We start from the raw sequence: 20,956 nt of genomic DNA on the forward strand, positions 1-20,956 counted from the left end.
ATTTGAGCTGATAGATCTTGGTTAACACCAAGTGGTTCAAGGTGTTTGTTGAACATAACAATGCTTGAACCTCAGGGGAAAAAAAAGTAAATTTATGTTTCAGTATATAAAATACCATGAGTTAATAATACAAAACTTAGGATGTGTTTTGTTTCCAGTAAATGAAGTAACAGTGCTGAGCAGAGCAGGCCTAAGTGTGCTTTGGGATGCTGAGAAGTCTGTTTATGGATTTTATTGGTTCCAAAACTGTGTATTTGAATTTTTTTTTTCTGATAGCCTAACAAAGGTGTTGGGAGTGTGGTGTGGTAATTTTCACTGTTTCTCTGGAAAAACAAAGTAGATGTGATAGTCTGCTGAAACCCTTGGTGCCCCAAGTCAGACAACACTGACTAATTAAGGAGCTGTCTCTGTTGGAACATATGTCTGATATTCCTGCTGCAGATTCTCTGGGAAGTGGCAGGACAGTGAAGCTGCTGGTGTGTGTGACAAAGGTGGTGTCTGTGCAGGGATCATGGACAGGGTGCTTGATGTTCCTGGCAGTTTAATTGTGCTGCAGGTTCCCCAGTCCTGGATCTCTCTGCAGCTGTCAGAAATTATCTGCCCAGCACTGGAAACTCACTGTGCAGTCCTGTGCTTAAAATGCTGGGTAGTACTCACAGAAAATAGCAGTGAACAGGAACAATTTAACAGCTTTAAAATCTTGGCACAGTAGTGGGTCTACAAGAGATGCCTGAGAAGGTGAGGAACTGTTTTTTCTGGTATGAAAACTCAAATACCGTAGAAACTTTATGCAGTGAGGTCAAATTGATTAGTTTGACTTAAATTCTTCTTCATTCTTCTGACTAGAGACAGCAGGTGAAGCTTCAGCATTTCAGGAAGTGCTTTGGTTTGCCCTACAAAAAGCTTTGTTGCTGATGTGGGGGAGGTAGAACCTTTCTTACAGAATCCCAGACCATTCTGAGTTGGAAGGGACCCACAAGGATCAGCAAGTCCAACCCTTAAGTCAATGAGCCACACAGGGATTGAACCCATGACCTTGGTGTTATTGCACCCAAGTTTTAACCTGTGCAGAAGCTGCTTTACTGTCTGGGCTCAGTAGTTGCCACTCCAAAAAACCCTGGAGTGGTGCTTGGGAGAGGGGCTGTGCTGAGCCTCAAGGACCAGGGCAGAACCTCAGGAGTTACAAGTTTCAACTCACCTTCCTGGCTGCTGCTTTGAGGAACACACTTGGCCTTTTTGACTTCACTTTGCATGTATTTTTTTCCATAGTATAGATGGGACTGTCTTGTGTTTTCAGTTTTCTCTTTCTTAGTTAATTCCTGCCCTTGCTCTTAACCCTGGTGGGACTTAATTTTTTTTTTAATTTATCATGTTTTCCTCTGTGTTTTGATCACCTAAGGAGGTGACACCATCTCCAGGAATACAACTGATGTTTTAGGATTATTGCCCAAAGTTTCAAGTTCAAAGTTAGGATTACTGCCCTTGAAACTTCTTCACAGCCCTCTGGGCAGAAGAATGTCCAGGGGTGACAGGGAGTGTTTCCTGCTGTCCCTTTGTGCTGTGCTGGGACAGTGGCCCTGGGCTGGTCTCCATATCAGCCCCAGGATTGTGACTTGTCTGTGCCCAAACTCTTCTGGCCTCAAGGTCTCCTGTGATGCTCCACTTCTCAGTCTGACCCTTCTTGCTTTCCTTGTTCTTCTGTCCCTTCTTTTGTACAAACAGTACATATCAAAATACAGCAATTGCTGGGAGAAATCAATGAGCTGCTGGGGTATAAATCATTGCTATCAAAGCTAATGGAGCTGCTTGCACATTGATTAAAGATGGGGTGTGTTGATTGTGGGGCTGGAGAGCAAAGTATTGCTCAGTCTATTTGGGGTGAAAAGATTAGAGAAGTCATGCCATGTTTTAATCTCTACTGAGTATCTTTTATCTGCTATATGCATATAATACATGTTGATTTTTAAGGTCCACTGAAATGCTTTTTCTCTTCAGGCTGGTGCTGGGAAGCAGCTGTTTCATGGTGTAGCTTAACTTATTCTACCAGGGCTCTGTTAATCTCTTACTGAAGACCAGGGTGCTGTTTGAATACCTACATTCTTATTTCAGTGAATTAAATGTAAAGCTGAAGTTTGGATAAAGGTCTTTAACACAGTTGTAAAGAATGAGTATTTTTCTTTTAGATGATCTCAGGCTCTGTGCAGCCTGTGTGGCAGAGGCACAAAGGAGCAGATGGTTTGTTCCAGTGTCTTAACTCCCTGTTTTTGTTGGGGCAGATGTGGCAGCAGCTGTGCTGGGAAGGTATTTACCAAGTTGTGTCCAGCCTGTCTCTAACATGGGGTTATCTTTGTTGCTTCTATTGGATTTTTAACCATTATTTGCACTTTATAAAAGCTTAATACAGCTTGTTTTCTTTCTCTGAGTTGTTCTAAGCCAGAGCAGAAAGCAGAATCCACATTACTGAAGAGCTTTCAGGATTCAATCCCAGCAATGAGAAGCATTTTGGGTGGAACTCTCGATCCGTGTGGCAAAGCAGAATTGAGATTTGCTGGAATATGAACTGTCTGGAAGCACAGAGTGTTTCTCCTTAGTGTTTGGAGGGCCCTGGTGCAGTGAGAGATGGCAGCACGTGAGGGGCTCAGGAAAGGCAGGAAAATGCCTTTCAGAGGCAAAGCTGTCCATAAAAGAGCATGTTCTGTCTGAGAATAATCTGAGAATAAAGGTGTGTTGATTTAATTGGCAATTCTTCCTGTCTGTAAATGGTTTTACTTTGAAGGATGTATGAAGTGGTGTTGCTGCCTGTAGCATTCTGGAAGTTGGTTGTGTTTTTTGTTGGGGTGTAGGTAGGAAGCAGCTGATTCTCCTTTGACTCAGTTGACTCTTTATGAGCTGCCATACATGGAAAGAAATGGATGATTCAGCTTCTGTTGATAAAATAGCTAAAAGTTACAGAAATACAAACTACCATAATGGGAATTTCTGCTCATTTTTCTGTTCTTATGCACAAAGTCTCACTGGTTTTTTTTTTTAATTCATATTTTCATGTCTCTTTTGCTATTTTTGTTCCTGGTTTTGTGTTGTAAATAAGTGATCACATCACCCATTTCCTCCTCTAATACAATAAATATTATAGTGGAGATCTTAATGCCCCTCTGATGTCACTCAGTGGTAATTTTGAAACAGCACGTGGTTTATGACAAGGTGAAGGTCATGGGGAGACAGATGTGTTGGCAGAGCTGAGAGAAAACCATTCAGGCTGTTGGAATCCACTTGTTCTCTCACACTGGAATCCCTGGCAGTGGATCCACTTGATGGTTTTCACAGAATCATAGAATGGATTGGGTTGGAAAAGATCTCCGGGATCATCAAGTCCAACCCTTGGTCCAACTCCAGTCCCTTTAGCAGATCATGGCACTCAGTGCCACGGCCAAGTTCAGCTGAAAAACCTCCAGGAATGGGGAATCCACCCCCTCTCTGGGCAGCCCATTCCAATCCCTGAGCACTCTCTCTGCAAAGGATTTTTTTCTGCTCTCCAACTTCAATTTCCCCTGGCAGAGCTTGAGCCCATCGTGCCCCCTTGTCCTATTGCTGAGTGCCTGGGAGAAGAGACCAACCCCCACCTGGCCAGAACTTCCCTTCAGGGAGTTCCAGACAGTGCTGAGGTCACCTCTGAGCCTCCTCTTCTCCAGGCTGAACACCCCCAGCTCCCTCAGCCTCTCCCCACAGCACTTGTGCTCCAGTCCCTTCTCCAGCCTCGTTGCTCTTCTCTTCTCAGTTGGGTTGGAAGAGACCTCTGAGATCATCAAGTCCAACCCTTGATCCAACCCCACTGTGATCACCAGCCCAGGGCACAGAGTGCCCTGGGCTGGTGATCACAGTGGGGTTGGATCAAGACATGGTGGATTCTCTGTCCCTGGAGGTGTTTAAGAGGACACTCAGTGCCACATCCAGTCCCTTCTCCAGCCTTGTTGCTCTTCTCTGGCCCCACTCCAGCCCCTCAATCTCTTGCCTGAACTGAGGGGCCCAGAACTGAACACAACACTCAAGGTGTGGCCTCACCAACGCTGAGTACAGGGGAAGGATCACTTCATTTCATTGTAATCCTGTGGATTTTGGGAACAGGAGGTGGTGTCCCCACCTGCCTCTGAGCCACCCTTTGCCTGGGAGTTGGGAGCAGTGAGATCCAGGCACAGGCTGTGGTGTCCCAGCACCCACTGGGACCTACTGGGCAGAGCTGGAGCACAGCGTGGTCAGGACAGAGACACATCAGCCTTTGTGAGCAATTCTGAGTGTGTTTAAAGCACAGAAAATGAACTGAAGACCTGCTGGAGAATTGGTTTGCCCAAAAGTGACTTTGAAAAGACAGTACTTAGAGACTTAATGGAAAGGATGTTGTAGCCAGGTGGGGATTGGTCTCTTCTCTCAGGCAGCCAGCAGGAGAACAAGAGGGCACAGCTTAAGCTCTGCCAGGGGAGGTTTAGGTTGGATATCGGGAAGAAATTCTTTCCAGAGAGAGTGCTCAGGCATTGGAATGGGCTGCCCAGAGAAGGGTTGGATTCTCCAATCCTGGAGGTTTTTAAGTTGAGACTGGACGTGGCACTGAGTGCCATGATCTGGTGATCACAGTGGGGTTGGATCAAGATCTCGCAGGTCTCTTCCAACCCAGCTGATTCTATGGTTCTATAATTCTTAATAAGATTGTAACATTACTGTAAGAATGTTGTTAAAATGTGGGTTACAAACTCATTTTGATACCTGAATAAATGTTACTTTAATGTTGACTGGTACTAAAAAGAAACAAGCCTATATATTTAGGTGTGTAACATGTTTTCATTTGCTGTGTGATGGCTCTGCCACTGATTTGTCACACGGGGATGATGAGTGAGCTGCTCCTGTGCAGAGCTTTGTGCTTCCATTTCCAGCTCCTGGGAGAAAACGTGCTCTGTGAGCACTGAGAGCTGCCCTGCCCCTCTGGATTCAGCTGAGACACCAGAGATCCCCCACTGTCTGAAGAGATCCTGTGGCACTGCTCTGATACCACAGGAATATTGCAGCCTTCTTTAATTATTGATTATTAAAGGGACACTGCAATAGTCCTGGGGGTGTGCTCTGCCCTGCTTGGATAAACACCCATTCTGGGGGGTTGAAATGATGTGAAAACCTGAGAAAAAAGTGGAGGTTAAAGGTAAAAGGGTTGGAGGAAGCAATGAAAAATGAGAGCTGAGAGGAGGAAAAGCTGTTCAGTTACTCTGGGGCTCTGCAGAGAGAAGCATCTGGTAATAAATGCTTAGTCATTTCTCTGTTGGTTAATTAATAGTAATTTATTCCCCTTCAGAGCTGCGTTTTGTTTTCCAGTCTGAAGGGAGGTGTCTCGTAGGGTGGGACAGCAAAGTTGCCTGGCTTTGGAGAAGGGGATACTTTAGGAAGTGGCAATATTCAGTGATGTATTTTTTAATAAATAACTAGAAATCTCTGCACAAGCAGGTTTCGAAGTTCTTATGACCTACTGTGGTTGCTTTGGGTATTTTTTTTGTCTGTTTGGGTTTTTTTTAAATTGTAAGATGGGGGAAGACAAATCACTGGCCAGTTGGATAAAATTGATGAGCTTATCAATAGCTGTGCTGTTCTTCAGAAGCAATAATTGCATGTAGATATATTAGAACAAAGGAATAAAACAGAAAATATTGGCTTATTTTGATTGAATAAATAGAAGTTCATTGAAAGCTTACACTAAATACCAGTAATTTTTGTTCTTAAAATACCTTCCCATGCCTGCCAGTTACCAGAAAATCTTGGAATGCTCTTCAATGGGAATTGCTTTCAGAGCAAGGCAGAAGTGAAGAGATGTAGTTGGGAAATCTTTGGACTTGGGTCACTGAAGTGCCAACAGTTATTAATATTCCTGAACTACTTCAAAGATCTCTTAAGACCCTTCTTTTTAAAAGTGTTATTTTAAGCACTTGGCTTTAGGCATCTGTTAAACTTGTAATATCAGTTCTTCTATTTTTTTTTACAGAAATTCTCTGCTGTACCTAGAATTAAAATGATTTTTTTTAATATTAATACACATGGCTTGCAGATGCATTTAGAGAGGATTAATGAAGTGACCTGTTGCAGTCCAGATTTTTATGCTTAAATATTGCATCAGTATGATTCTTTTTTCAATGTAGGTCATGGGATTAGCATCAGGAAAAGTGAGTATTTTGGCAGCATGGAGTGTGTTCAGTGGTGGTGGCAGAAGGAGCCACCTCAGAGCTGTTCATTGTTTGTTGTCTGCCTGGGAGGGATCTATTTTGAGAGTGCTAAACTATGCAAAAGGTTTATTTCCAAGGACTTGTTAAGCACAGGGAGGAGGGGGATGACTCCCCAGGTCCTGGAAAATCTGGGCATGCAACCAGGAGTGTGTGGCCAGTTGGGGGATTTTCAGTGGGTGCTGAGCTGTGTTCCTGTGTGCCAAAAACCTCTGCAATATTGAGGGGTTTGCACATGGGGGAGAACTTAAATGGTGAATTATTCCCATTCTGTAGCAGTTTTGGAGGAGACAGAAATGCACTTGTTCCTCTGAGGCAGCAGCTCCACTCTGGGACTCTGAATGTGAAACTGCCCTGCTGAATTTGGGCTTTGCAAAGTCTTTCAGGGTTTCCAGATTTGTTAATATTTTGCTTCTCTTTCAAGGTTTCCAGATTCGTTAATATTTTGCTTCTTTCCTGAATTTTCTGAAATAAAAGCTTAATTATTTTTTCCTTTTTTTTTTCTGAGTACTGGCAGCTATTTAAGGTGGATGGGTTTGGTCTGGGGGTTTTGTTGTTATTTTGGGGTGGGGTTTTTTTATTCTGAAGTGCTAAAAGGAAGCAGTGAGAGCCTTGTGAGCTGCCTCACTGCTCCTCTGGAGGCAGTTTGATGGAAGGCTGTGCTGGCTGATCAGAGGCTGTTCATGGAGCTCTGTTGTGCCTGGTTTTTCCTGTTGTATGTGCTGGTTTGTGGGAATAAGGTTACAGGATGAAGGAATGTGGCCAGAACTTTGGAAGGACCCTGGAACCGACCTTTATTCTTTAGCCAATAATTTTCCTGTGCTCTGTGCAGCTCTGAGAAGGTTTTTTTTCCTACTGTGGTCCTGTAGACACATCAAGCAGAGCAGAAAAAGTGCACAAGCTTCTTCAGGAGGAAAAGCATTTCTAGAGTTCTGCTACTAGAACCAAAAAGCACAAAAATCTCTTAAACTCTTTAACATTTTGGAAGAAGCTGCATGGTTGAAATGGGACCTGCAATTCCATATTGAGCTATAGGTAATAATGAAGCATTTGTGAAATCAGGTTGCCAAGTTGCAGGTATTTTTAGCCTGTGTAATTATTATTTTACTTGCACACTCTATTGAAAATGGAAATTTGTGAGCTCTCCAACCAGCCAGTGTGGCTGCTGCAAGATGAACATTAACTTATGGACCTGGTGCTTGTTTTGTGTGTACTTCACACTAATATATGGAAAAATGTCTGCCTGCTCCAGCTGGGAACTTGGCAATTCTTCAGCACAAGGAGCAGCCAATGCCTCCCCCAGCACATTCAGCCCTTGCAGGAAGTTTCTGCAGGAGTTGTACAATCCAGCCTTGTCCCTGCCAGGGTGATCCCTCTGGCAAACCTGGCAGGAAGGTATTGCTTTTCAAAGCTGATGGACTTGGAAATTACAGACATGATGCCCAGATAGAAGACATCAAATTAATGAGGAGGAGCTGCATCCTTTCACTGGATTTATGAATTTGTAATTATTATTTTATGCTTCTATAGGTTGTACTTCAAAGCTGCTCTTGTAGGAGGTGACAGCAAAGACTTGGCTTTCTGGACCACAGATCTGCACTGCCCAAGGAAAGTCTGAGCTAGAATTAAACCTTGGAGGAGCACATACATATGAAGATACCAAAACAGCCTTCAAGTTTCCAGCCATCTGCTAGAGCTGTTTGTGTTGTTATTTAGGGCCAAGGAGACAGGGTTTGTTTGGGAGTTTTTGTGTACAGAATAGTCCTGAAGCTTTAAATTTGAGACTTCTAATTCCTGTTGCCTGGTGGCACGTTGACATTCCATGATGTTGGCAGAGCTCTGGCAAGGTGGTGTAATCTCTTGGGCATCAAGTTGCTCTTCTGTGATAACAATCAGCTCTGTATTTTATGAGAAATAATTTTAATAGCCTGACCTGCAGTTCCTGGTTCCACAGCCATTATCCCTGCCCTGCAGGTGATATGTTTGAGTGGGGATGAGTGTTGGTACCTGAGCAGGAGCTTCTGCAGCTGAATTAGGAACTGGCTGCCCACATAGAGCCCTCCCTGCTGGAGGTGGGATGCAGCTCCCAGGGATGTCTGTGCAGAGGGAACATAGACCAGAGCAGCAAAGCCACTGCACTGGAAGTTGCTGGTTTACCTTAACACTAATATTGAGCTTTACTAGTAGATTTTTGGATGGTTTTTCCAGTGGAATCATTTCTGGTTGAGTGCTTAGAATAAAACAACCTCATGTGGCACTTTTGTAGGAGGATGTGTTATGCAAGACATTTTTAAGATTCAGATGGTGTGAATGGTCATGGGCACTAATTTGTACTAGTGTTGGGTGAGATCCATGTTAAACTAAAATACATCTGTGTGCAGAAAGCTGCTCACATTGATTAAATCCCCTGCTGGACACACCTCTGCTTCTCCTCATACCAGAGATGCTCCAGTCCCTTCATGCTCTCCAAAGCCCTTCCCTGGGCTCTCTCCAGTAGCTCCAAGTCTCTCGTGTCCTGGGGAGCCTGGAAGTGGGCACAGAACTCTGGATGTGCCTCAGCAGTGCTGAGCAGAGGGGAGGGCTCTGCCCTGCCCTGGCACTGCAGAGCTGGGTGCTGCTGCCTGGCCTTGCCTTGAGGGGCATCACTGGCCCATGTTCTGTTTGCTGCCAGCCAGGACCCCCAGAACATGCAGGAACTGAGGAGGAGCTGGTGTTGCCTCTGCTCTCTCCATGTCTCAGGTCAGACCCTGGGTGGGCAGTGCCTGGTCTGAGGGTTGTGCATGAATTGATGATGTGTTTAAGTAGCTAGAATGCCTTTGCAACAGTCCAAATATTGGCCTTGGCACCTGGTCAATGTGTGTGGAAAGCAGTCTTAAGAAGGTTGGAATTAACATCCAGAATATTTGGATTTCAAGTCTCTCATTGAATCCATAGGTCAAGAAGAAAACTGTTTCTGCAGCCAATGGCTTTGTGAGGGTGCAGGGAGTGTATTTAACCTGCTTAGGGAGTTGCTTCATTTTGAAGGGTTGCTCAAATTTCCTATAATGTTAAAGTACTTCTAAATGCTTTCCATACTCTTCCAAGTGCCTTTTATTCTGTTTTCCTCCTGCTTTCACCAACCTCATGAAAAAAAGTTGTAGTTTCTTCTGCAGAAGAGCCTTCACATGTAGTGTGGACTTGGACTCTGGTGTGTGTTGGAGCTGAGATAAATTTTTAGGCTGGGTTGTCACCTCAGAGTAACTATTGAAATGCCTTTAGAGAAAAAGGGATATTGGGCTGACAGCAGTTAGTGAGACTGAAGTAGGGAAGCTTTACCCAGAAATGATGCTGGTTTTGCCTTCTGGAGTTCCTTTACCCTTTTTCAGTCCAAACTGCTGTGGTACTTTTTCCCTTGGAGCAGGAGGCTGAGGGATGTGGGGACACCACCATGTTGGGGCTGGTTTAACCCCTTCAGCCATTGCTCCAGGGACTCTGGGGGACTTTTTGCTCTGTTTTTGGAAGCCCAGCCCTTGGTGTGGAGCCCTCCAGCTCTGGGCAGGCAGTGCTGGAGCTCCTGCAAGAACTCTTTGCTGAGCCACTACTGTGCTCTGTGCAATGAGCTGCCCTCTAATTTTCATGTTGCTTTTACCAGGCTACATTTTAGCTAAAAATGGAAGCTTGTGGCAATGCAGATTTTTTTTTCAGAAGTAGCTTTTCTGCTTTATGTTCTGAAATGAGCTGCATCTTCCCCATAGCCTTGCAAATCTCTCTTTGCCAAGGTGCATTCTGTGGGTATCACAGGATGCTTTCAGAATCTCCAGCTGAAAACTTAAACCCCCTTTGAAAAATAAACTCAACTTATGAAAGTTTGCTGTTGTGCTTCCTTCCTCTTCTTGCAGGCTGGTTAAAGTAGCATTTGTTTTGTTTTGTTTTTGTTTTTCTTTTCTGCAGAAGGCATATGAAATCTGCAACACCTCTCCTGCATTAATGAGGGTGCAGCACAGGACAATAATGGTGTGTGGTTTGGCCTTTGCTGTTGTGTATTCTGTGTGCTCTTAGTTTGCCAGCATAAATTTACTTGTTTACATCTCAGGTAATTCTTTCAGAATTTCATTAGATTTCATTATCTCTGCAGTGTGGGCAAAGTTTTGGTGGTTTTTTTTTTTTTTGTCCAGAGCTCTGAAGGTTGCCCTCTAGAGCTGCTCTTTTTTTCAGAACTTTAAATGGCCTTGTCATGTTTTTGTGTCTTGGGGGGTGGAGTTCAGCTCTGAGTGAGTGTTTTATGTCTAAGAGTGTGTTGTTCTGGCAGCAACAAAACTGCTTACACTGTGAGGGTTTCATAATCACAGCATTAAACTGTTCATCTATAAATGAGCTTGGATGAGGATGATCCAAACCCTAAGTGGCTTAACCTCCATACCAGACACTGAAGGAAATTTCAGCTAATAGTGAACTGTAAAATCACACATGTGAGAATCTCAGCTGGAAGTGTGTGCAGTTGTAGGCTGGCTTGCTGATTGAAGATGATTTTGCTTCAATACCTTCTTGCTTTGTGCTTAGAATAAAGTCCCTCTGTCCTGCCCCGGTGGCTTTGGCCACTCAGGTGTGCCCTGACACCACCCACAGCTTGTCCTGGTGTGGCAGAGGCAGCTCCAGATGTTGGGATGGAGAAGTGGCTCTCAGTGTTTCACACCTTGGGGGGGAACTATAACAGTGCTTTGTGCTGCCAGAGGAAAAAATTGTTCCAAAATTCCTTTTATTCCCCTTGCTACAGAGCCAGTTTGTGTGTTCAACTGATGGAGGTCCAAACTGCAGGTGTGTGGTTGACTTGAGGTGTCAGTTTATACTTTATCTGCCTTTTTGAGGTGGGAACTCTTCTAGAAGAGCAGTGTGCTCTCACTTGAGCTCGTTAGTAGGAGGTTTATGTAACTTTTGATAAAATACATACCTTGATATTTAACTGTGCTTGGAAGGCAAGAGAACCTCAGAACAGAACTGAGCAGAAATAGTCCCAGTGCTTTGAAAATGCTGATTTGGGGGGGGGGAATGAGGCACTTTGTAGTGCAGCGAAAATCAGTTTTGTGTGAGTGAGACAATGTTGTGTTACAATCCTAAACTCTGTACCAGCATGGACTTCTGTATCTCTGGGGGAGAGAATTAATGGTCTGAGGATTGCAAGAGTTTTCTTGGGAAAAGAACATTGAAAGCCTCTTGACATGAGCAAGTCTTCTGGTTGTGTTGGTGTTCCTAAAGCAGTGCCCATTTCCTTGGTGAGCAGGCCAGCTCTTTGTCAGCTAACAGAAATTAGTCTGTGCTTTGATAGTATTTTAATCTCTGCTAGATTTGTTAGAAAAAAAATCAGTGTTCTTTCTTGATAATTATGCTAATTCTGGCTTTGGTGTCTTTTTTTCCAGAATTTACATGTTTGACAGCAGAAATTGCCTTTCTACTGCAGTGAGAGAAAATGTAAGTACAGAAAGTCATTTTTTTTAGTGCTTGAGAAAAATCCTCTTTTTAAAAAGCTGTTCACTTCCAAATTTTGGCTGTTAATCTGTGCAAGCCTAAAGTACCTGTTTTCTCCTTTAGCATGTGTATCCTTATGTCAACAGGAAGGATTTTAAAATGGCCTGGAAACCTGCTAAATAATAGATGTGAGTGGCTGCCTTCTGTCAGAGAGGGAACTGCAAAGCAGAGGGAGAGCATGGATGGAACTGTTTCATCTCAGTGGGGCAGGGAACAGTAATAAATAAAATGATGAGAATAGTCATTCTCTCATGAATGAAAAATTACTTCTCCACCATGTTAGACAAAAGAAGGCCAAATTTCTTTTGAGCAAAGTGGTTCTTGTCATAATGTTCTTTTCAGCGTGTCAGGATTATTTAAACAGAACCCAAAAGTTTCAGCCTTTATATTCTGTGTAATTGTAATTATTACCAGTGTTCTTGGAACATGGAGATCTTCATTACCTTCCAGGCTATAACTTCAATTTCTGTGAGGCTCCTCAGTCTGTGAGAACATTGCTAATTGGCCAAGTATTTGCTCAGTTAAATCTGTTTCAATTAGTAGATATTTACCTGTTTGTAAAAAGCAGGCAGCAAGCTTTATTTCTTTACCCACATCCCCAGGATCTGAAGGCACCCTGAGCTTTTTTCTTCTATTTTGGATTATATAAATGAGAGAGAGAACACCTCAAATCTGTTCCACAGCAATTCTGATCTCATTGTATTTTCTATCAAATAAAAGAGAAATATAAAATCAATATAATACATCTGCAAACAAACAAAAAAAAACCCCTCATCTTTTCAAAGCCAATCTGATGTCAACTCCCTGTAAGTAACAGTGAGTGGTGTGTAATTCCTTTGTCATTGTGAAAACAGCCAAGCTGCTGTGCCTGTTGCTAATAGGCTTTGTGGCATCTCCTGGATTAGCTGAGCTCCATTTAATCAGGTGGCTCTGAGTGCTGGGCAGGGCTCAGCTCCCCAGCAGGGCTCAGACTTGGGGCTCTGGGGCTGCAAATGTGTTTTATTTTCTTCTGTTGTGTTGGCAGAGAAGGGGTTGAGGGAACAAATGTCAGACAGGCTGTTCATGGGGGGAAGGGCATTTGCCAAACCTTCTTAGGAAATTACTGTGCTTGGGTAATACATAAAATTTAGCTTTAAACCCACAGTGTTACCAGACTTTGCATCAACAGTGGCTCAGTGGGATTATGTTACTTTTTGGTAGTAGTAATGGGTACTAAAAATATCTTGTGGCAAGCAGAGTTTGGCCATCAAGGGACAGAAATTCTAAATATTTGATTTAATGATAGCTGTGATTTCAGATCTGTTTTGGTGAAAGACTCCCTCCTTTTTTGTTCTTTTTTTGTAGGAATGCTGTGAGAAAATGGAATAAAGTGTTTAATAAGCACTGGCTCATTGCTGTTACGACTTTGTTTTAGAGAGGAATAATATTTAACCCAGGAATATTTGTTGGGATGAGTTGCATTCAGCTCTTCCCAATTCTCAAGCCTCAGGCTACAAATAAGTGTGACAGTATTAATGACACCTTGGTTTCAGTAACTGGACTTAATTGGATAAGCAGCTTGAGCTGGGGAAAGGACATTGGAGTTGCTGCAATGAAATGAAGGAATTTGAGTTCTTCCCTCACCTTTGAATTTTTTGTCACTGTTTTCTGAGTAGTGATTCTTCAAATAAGAATCTTACCCTGGGCTCCTTGAGTGTATCTCCATTTGCAGAAATTTGTGGAAGTTCTGTAGATTCCAAAAGGCTTTTTACAGTTCAGAAAGTTCATGCAAAGGTGTTGGACACAGAACTGACTGCCTGGACATTGCACACCTTTCCTCTTACACAGAAATACAGCTCATGTAGGTGAGAGAAAAGCAAAGTTGTTCCTTTGAGGTGAGTGATTTGAATAATCCCATGGAAGTAACAAATCAGGCCAAGTCAGGAGTTGATTTACCTGTGTGGGAAGCAGAGGAACAAAGTGACTCTTCTCTGGGTAACTTGTAAGAAGAGACTGAGGACTTGGGTCACTTGGAGTAGTGAGGGGCAGGGAACTGCCTTGCAAATGCACATCTTGTTATCCCCAGCAAGAGGAGAATTACCTACAAGGTGTATACTGGTATATACAGGATTAGGGAATTAGGCTTAGAGCAGAGACACTTAAGCACTTCAGCCTCTGGAAAGGTCTTGGGTGAGTTCAGGGAAGTGAGTGTGTTATTCCTGAGAAAGCTGCCCTCAGGAACACACTAACACATTCCAGAGAGGGAGGTAAGAACGGGTTTGGCTGCTCCTATTTCTGTTTCTGCACAGCTGATAATTTGTGTAGCTTGAGGAGGGACCCTTTTCTTGAAGTTTGTTTAACTGGGAAACTTAGTGACTTCCTTCAAAACCCTCAGACTAGAATAATCATCCTTATCAAGCATACAGTTTCTTCTAGAAACCCTTTAAAATGGGTTGAAATGCCTGCAGAGCATGGCAAGAAAGAAAAATCTATTTCTTTGTGATATTCGATGGTGTTTGTGTGCAGTGAGCAGAGAAGGAATGAGCAGAGACTGTTTGATATGTGATCTGTCTGTAAAGGAATAAATCTGTATAAGAATTTCCCATGTATCAAGAGTGAGAAGAGATAAAAGTATTTTGCTTTTCCATACATTTTCCTGACCTTACCTGTTGTTCTTGGTCTTTGTATGTTATTTTTTTTTTAACACAAGATATTGGTAAGCTCTGATTTACAGTATTGCTGAAAAGGACACAAGAGGATGCAACCCTTTTTTTCCCCCACAAAACTTGTATTTCTACCTTAAATTTATTAGTCTAACACTGAGTATAAAAGAAATAGAGGAACAGCCAAGCTGGTTTGCTGTTTGTCCCATAAATTTTACAGTCTGCTTCTTAGAACTCCTATATTTTAATGCCCTTGGCTTCATTAGGGTTTTCATTTCCTGAGTGTGAGTGAGTTCAGTCATGTTGGCAGGAATCAGAACTTCCTGTTGATGTTGAAACAACAAAGACTACAAAGGGAATGTGGAAATCTGGTTTAAACAATTCCTATGGATGCTGAGAGAAAGGCAGCTCGGAGGTGTTGGAGCTGCTGGGAATATGTAGGGGCTCACTTGGGACTCTGAGAGTGTCTCAAAGCCCAAGAGAAGAGCTTGGGCTTGGGATGTTACAGATGGGAAGGACATTGAGGGTTCTGTGTGTCCAGCTCCTGAATGTCACACAGAATGTTGGAAGGAGCAGGGACTGCAGGGCAGGATCCACAGGAGCTGCTGTGACAGCAGGAGCTGTTAAACTCCTGGAACTGTGGGATGATGGAGCTGGTTCTGCCTGGGGTGGGAGGGAAGGGTTTGTAGTGTTGGTGCTGCAGTTTGAATCTGTTCATTCAAAGAAAGCTCCTCAGAGTGGCTGCTTTGCTGGAGCTCTCAGGGAAGCATTTTGGGCTGTTGGTTGTGCCAGGGAAGGATTTTTGGGCTGTTGGCTGTGCCAGGCAATAAGGCACGAGCATGAAATAACCTTGTCTGATTCGTTTCTGTGTGTAAATAACCCAGAATGCAACTACAGGGCTGAGTTTCAGAAGTGAACTTCCTTAATATAACTTTTTTTCCAAGGATAAGGGTTCATCTCCTCAGGCCTCTCCCTGTTCCAAGCAAAGAAGCTTTTTTGCATTTAAATGTGAGAGAATTCTGTTGCATAGTGCACAAAAATAAATTGGCACTATTTTAAGGAGAGTGTATCTGCTTTGACTGGCATGAGATTATTCCTCCTGCTGTACTTTTAAATAAAGCTGCCTGTAAAGTCTTCAGTTTAGTTCCCTGTACCTGCAGCTGGAATTCTGGTGTCCTGCATCTTTATCATGATCCCATCAGTGAGTTGCTGTGACCTTGAGCAGAACATTGAAGTTCTGGATTGTAATTTCTTGCTCTGAAATAGGAATGATACCATCTCAAAATTCTTTGTCTGGGAAGGTCAGTATTTGCTTAGTAGGAAATGGGCTTATGTATTAACTCAGAGAGTGGCTGAAGTAGAACTGGATATCAGAAAGTTGGACTATCTGGAGAAACAAAAGAGCCTTCAAAAGAGAAGAAAGATAATAAAACACCCTGGATGGGTTTTGTCTTAACTGGATTTTGGACTGAGCTGAACAAGCCATGTTAAAGGGGCTTAGAAATGACCCTGGAACCAGAAGAGAGAAAGAGGAGACCTAATTCCACAGTGAGGGCCTTGAAGTTGTGTGAGGAGGGTTTGGGAGTGAAGCCAACTCACATTCCTTTTCTAGAATATTGTGGGTTTCAGAGTGTAGTGTAATTTGTAAATGATGCTATGACAAGATCTGGCATTTGTTCCTTGAGATTCTCAGTTAGGAATAATAACTAACATGGAGAGAGCTCTGAGATATGTTTGGTTATTGAGGATGGCAATATTTAGGAAATGTTGAAGTCTCAGCTGTTTTGAAACTTCTTTTGACAGTGATGTTTGTTCTACTGCTCTAATTTGCCTTGACAGTGTGTTCTCTGTTACTGTGAGTGGATAAAAACTTGGGAGTTATCCTCATCTTTCTCCTTGGGAAGGGCTTTAGGAGGAAAACAAAACCCACATGCTTGCAAAGATAAATAAGCTGATTAAATCTTAACAGAATAATATGTAAAGCTGCTAGCAAAGCATTTGCTTTATTTATTAGTAAAGGGTCAATTCTGACTAATAAAATGTTCTAAAAACACAGTACCCATATTTATTTATAAACAGGTGCTCTGTGTAGTATTTGAAATGGGAGCCAATTATCTTGTTCTGCAATAAAAGATAAACTTGATCAGCACGTTCCTTCAGCATCTGATATTGCTCTCAAGCTGCAGAGAATTTAAAACAAAGAGTTTCAGAACAGCTGAGCTGGAGCTGTACAATGCCAGGGAAAATGCCAGCCATGTCTTTGTGGAGCAGAGGCTTTTAAAGACAAGTTGTGTGCTCAGTGGGACAGATCTGGAGGTTATTGTAGTGGGAAACAGGCCAGGAGCTCTGGCCCAGAGTCGAGGTTGGTGCAGGGAGAGGGATGGGTGTTTTCTGGAGCCTCTGCATTCCTGCCAGACAGAGGGATGGATGGGACTGGTTTGGTGCTGGTGGATACCAGGAAAACAGTCCCAGAAGGGGGAAAGTGTCTGTTGGAAATGATTTCTGGTTTTCCTCTGACAGCACATGAATGTTACAACCCCTTCTGGCTGTCTCAGGGAGACATTCCAGCAATTATTCCAGCATGTCCTGGATGGCATTTGTGAGTGATCTCCTTTTATCCAGGTATCAGAACAACATTTTTTCAGAACTGCTGTGTTCCATACAGGGTTTATAATAGCTCCTTTTACAGTAAGTTTGCAAGCCCTGTACATACTTGAGGTGCTTATTCTCTGCTGGGAGGATTCCTTAGTTCTGGTCTGACTTTCCAGTCCAATGTTGGTGTTACTTCCTCATTCACTCTTGGGAAACTTGAATTTATACAAAACAGAATCAGAAACACACTAATAAAAAAGAATAGGAAAAGGGAAGCAAAGAAAAAATAGGAAAAGTAAAAAAATAGGAAAAGGAAAGCAAAGAAAGAGGGCTGAAGGAAAGAAATAAGTCCAATTCTATTTTGTTTCCTGTGACTGGGAGCAAAGCACATTTGTGTGTGGTAACATCTGATGCTGAGGAGATTTCAGAGACCTGTTTTCACCTGCATTCCACCGTTTATAAATCAACCTGCCATCATTTTAAAGTGCTGTTTGAAATGGTTGAAAGGACTTGTCTGCTGTCACAATTTCACATTATTACTTCTGCTAACCCTGCTGATGCCCCCCTGTCTTTTCAGATTTCTGGTTGTCTCCGAGGTGGCAGTGGAGGAGCAAACCTTTAGCACAGGAAAATGAGCGAGCTGGACCAGTTACGCCAGGAGGCTGAGCAGCTGAAAAACCAAATCAGAGTATGTACCATGGCCCAGCACAGCTGCAGGGTCACCCCTGTGTCCTGAGAGGGTGCACTGAATGTGTCCACAGTGTCAAAGTTACTGCAGGAAGGACAAGCACTTGTAACTGCTTTAGAAAATGACTTTTTGGTCTTTTATATTGCTTAGAAAATGCCAGCTACATAAACAATGCACAGAATTGCTTAGGGCCAAATGAATGTGTTTACTGAAGATTTTCTGAGCCAGACAATGACTAATGTTGAGAAACCTCTTGCTTAAAATAAGGTCAGGGATAAGGTTAGTCAGGGCTTTGTCCAGTTAGGTCTTTAAGGCTGGATACTGCACAGCCTGCCTGGACAGGCAGTTCCATTGGTCTTTGTGGTGGAAATTGTGTCACCTTTCTCCCAAAAGAAGAAGGAGTTTCCAAGTGAAGTGCTCACTGTTTCTGACAGCAGGCAGTGCTTTATGTTAATGCTGTGGTGAGATGGGGCCTCTCTAGGTGAGAAGCAGAAATGCTTCCTGGTCCTTGGCTTGAGGTGCTTCATCAACTTGGCAAAACAGATGAAGAATGTACAGAACTTCCTCCAATTTCTCTAATTTCCTTCTCTTGCAGGATGCTAGGAAAGCATGTGCAGATGCCACCCTGGCTCAGGTAAGCATTTCAGAGTTTTAACAGGAATTAGGAATAGGAAAATTTGTCTCCTTCCCTTCTGCAGAATATGGTTTAAGAAGGTGAATGCAAGTGAATCTTTTTTTGTATTTTTTTATTTTGCCTTTAGGTGTTTTCTTCTAGAAATAAGTACATGTTTGTCCAGTTTCTGAGAGCAGTGGCCTTGAGCAGTGGTTTCTTTGAGTGAGTCAGGGCACATTTCTGCTGCTTAATGGAAAATAATGCTCAGCTATGGATATGGCAGCAGAACTGTTGTGTTCTCCTGATAATCTGAACCATGAGGCCTGCTGAGGTTAACCTGCTTAAATGGCTGCCACATTTATCTATACAGAGTATAAAACCCAGATCAAAGGTCTGAAATCCTGGAAGGCTTAAGAAGATAGGACCTCAGCAAAGTAATTTCTGAGAGCCTGTAAATGCAACAGGGCTGCTTTTTCATGTGATAAAGATGTATGATGCAGAATGACATAACTTTGGATGGAAAAAACTCAGTTAATCCTGAGTGGGAGACTTTGGACTGCTTGTTTCAATGTAACTGTGTGTTAGAAGATGCTGCTGGGGCAAGGCCAGTGCAGTGAGAGCCCCCCTTGCTGTTGCAGATCACAGCCAACATCGACCCCGTGGGCAGGATCCAGATGCGAACCCGAAGAACACTCCGGGGGCACCTGGCTAAAATTTATGCAATGCACTGGGGGACTGATTCCAGGTGGGTGCTCAGGAGGCCAAACTCAGCTCATGTGGCTTCTCTGTCCTTTGGGAAGTTCAGTGCACAGCACTTGGTACCACTGGAACTCAGCAGTTCTGAGACACCTCACACAGCCAAGAGAATTTGGAAACACTGAATGTCACTATTTTCCTTCTAATGTCCATGTATTTGTAATTCCAATCTAAATTTGAGGCCAAAAGACCAGTCTTTGGTCAGCTTGCCTGAAAAATATAGCTGTGGTATCCATGAATTCTGAGGAACTGTGGAAATAGAGGAAATTTCATTATCAGTTGTCTTTAACCCAATGACACTGATGATCAGCTGCTTCCACTCTCTTCTCTTTACAATGTTCATCACAAAGGTGTTTCCTCCTTGTCTGCCCATAATGATTGTGTTTTCCTCCTGTTTCCTCTCTAGGCTTTTAGTTAGTGCCTCCCAGGATGGCAAACTTATAATTTGGGACAGCTATACTACAAACAAGGTAAGGCCAACTGATACATTGCTGTGTAATTCCCTTGTAAATGGGAGAAAAATAAGTGTTACCTGCCAGGATTTTGGCTGTGTTGCTTTGCCAGACCTGAGTCCAAATGTTGAATTCACCAGGCCAGTAAAGTTTGTATGTAAAGAGCATAGTAGTGTGTTCAGTGCACTGTTTGGAATGTGCACCACAGATGGAAAACAAGGAGAGACTGAATTCTGGTGAAAGTTCTGATTTGTTTTGGTACTGCAAATAAAGTGATTAACAGAGAGCAAGCAGTAATGAGCAGGTTGGACCAGAAGGGTCAGAGAATTAGGCATAGCCACATTAATTTGTTGGCTGCAGTTAAGAACTGAGAGACCTGACATGTATGGTGAGTCATCACTCTGTGTGGGCAATCACATGATGCAGCTCAGGGTTACTTTTACTTCTCTTTGACAGTGTTTATTGGTTATGGCCACTGTTACCAGGGCTGGCAACACTTCTCATCACCCCTTTGAGTTTGGCTGACAGAGCTGCTCAAGTCTGTGCTGCACAGGGCCTTGGAACTGGCTTTATTTCAAATAAGTTTTCCTAACTTATCTCATGATAGCATTAAAACCAGTTTTGCCAATGCATTGGAGCAAATGATGTGCTACAGAGGAGAGAGAAGCAAACACCAGCAGCAGCAGCTCCTGAGGCTGGGATTGTTGGTGAACCCCAGCTGTAAAACTGAATCCATAACTACTGAAGAGTAATAAAATGGTTTGCAAATTCAAAATAAAGCCGCTCCCCTTTGTCTTCATCCTCCTCCTCTGTCCCCAACCTGCACATAAATGTCATCTAAATTACTGTAACTACTGAAAGATGATAAAATATTCACTGCATACCATGATTTCCATATTAGTATCTTCAATTCTTATGTCAGTGCTAATTAATCCATGCCATATTTTTGGCAGGTCCAACACACACTGGAAGTAACAGAGTGTTGTCATAAATACGATCTTTTCCTAATGATAAAATAAAATGGCTCAAGGTGAATAATCCAATTAGTTCCTTGGTAGAAGACTTCCAAAAATTAGCTGGTTGTGGGCTTAGTACAGGATGGGGGTTTTTTAACTGCTGATTGTTGAAGGATCCCTGATTACTGTCTGTTCCTCTGCTGCTACAGAAATCTTTACTTAAGGCATTCAGGAAGAATGTTAATATTGCATGAAGCACCACCATATTTTTAAGGATATCAGCCCTTTTTTGCAGATGTTGTGAGCAAGTTTGAGGGATGAAGACAATGAGTTAACAAGACAGAACAGGTTCAGCTTCCATAATTATCTAAATAAATTTCTTTGAGCACAGAATGACAAGGAAACATGGAGTAGTTATTTAAATATGAAGCTTGATTGTGTTTCCAAAGAAGGATTTAAATGGCAGTGGAAGCAGCGATTTCCTTACTTGCTCATTCACAGCAG

General features: G+C 42.9%; 1 protein-coding gene across 6 annotated transcripts in view; it reads left to right on the forward strand.

Annotated features, from left to right (window-relative positions):
• GNB1 (G protein subunit beta 1) overlaps nt 1-20,956 on the forward strand; it is a 38,491-nt gene that overhangs the window by 9,581 nt on the left and 7,954 nt on the right. For 5 of the 6 annotated variants that reach the window (XM_071575996.1, XM_071575995.1, XM_071575992.1 and 2 more), the window contains 5 exons: nt 11,645-11,696; nt 17,565-17,675; nt 18,271-18,309; nt 18,927-19,033; nt 19,451-19,514. In XM_071575996.1, coding sequence (XP_071432097.1) covers nt 17,619-17,675; nt 18,271-18,309; nt 18,927-19,033; nt 19,451-19,514 — 267 coding nt within the window. In that variant the 5' untranslated portion in view covers nt 11,645-11,696; nt 17,565-17,618. Of the gene's footprint in view, nt 1-11,644; nt 11,697-13,937; nt 14,000-17,564; nt 17,676-18,270; nt 18,310-18,926; nt 19,034-19,450; nt 19,515-20,956 lie in introns of those variants that run through there. The other variant, XM_071575997.1, reaches the window with a different exon arrangement.

Source organism: Pithys albifrons, chromosome 22 (genome assembly GCF_047495875.1).
Source record: "Pithys albifrons albifrons isolate INPA30051 chromosome 22, PitAlb_v1, whole genome shotgun sequence".
In the NCBI taxonomy this organism is placed as follows: Eukaryota; Metazoa; Chordata; class Aves; order Passeriformes; family Thamnophilidae; genus Pithys; species Pithys albifrons.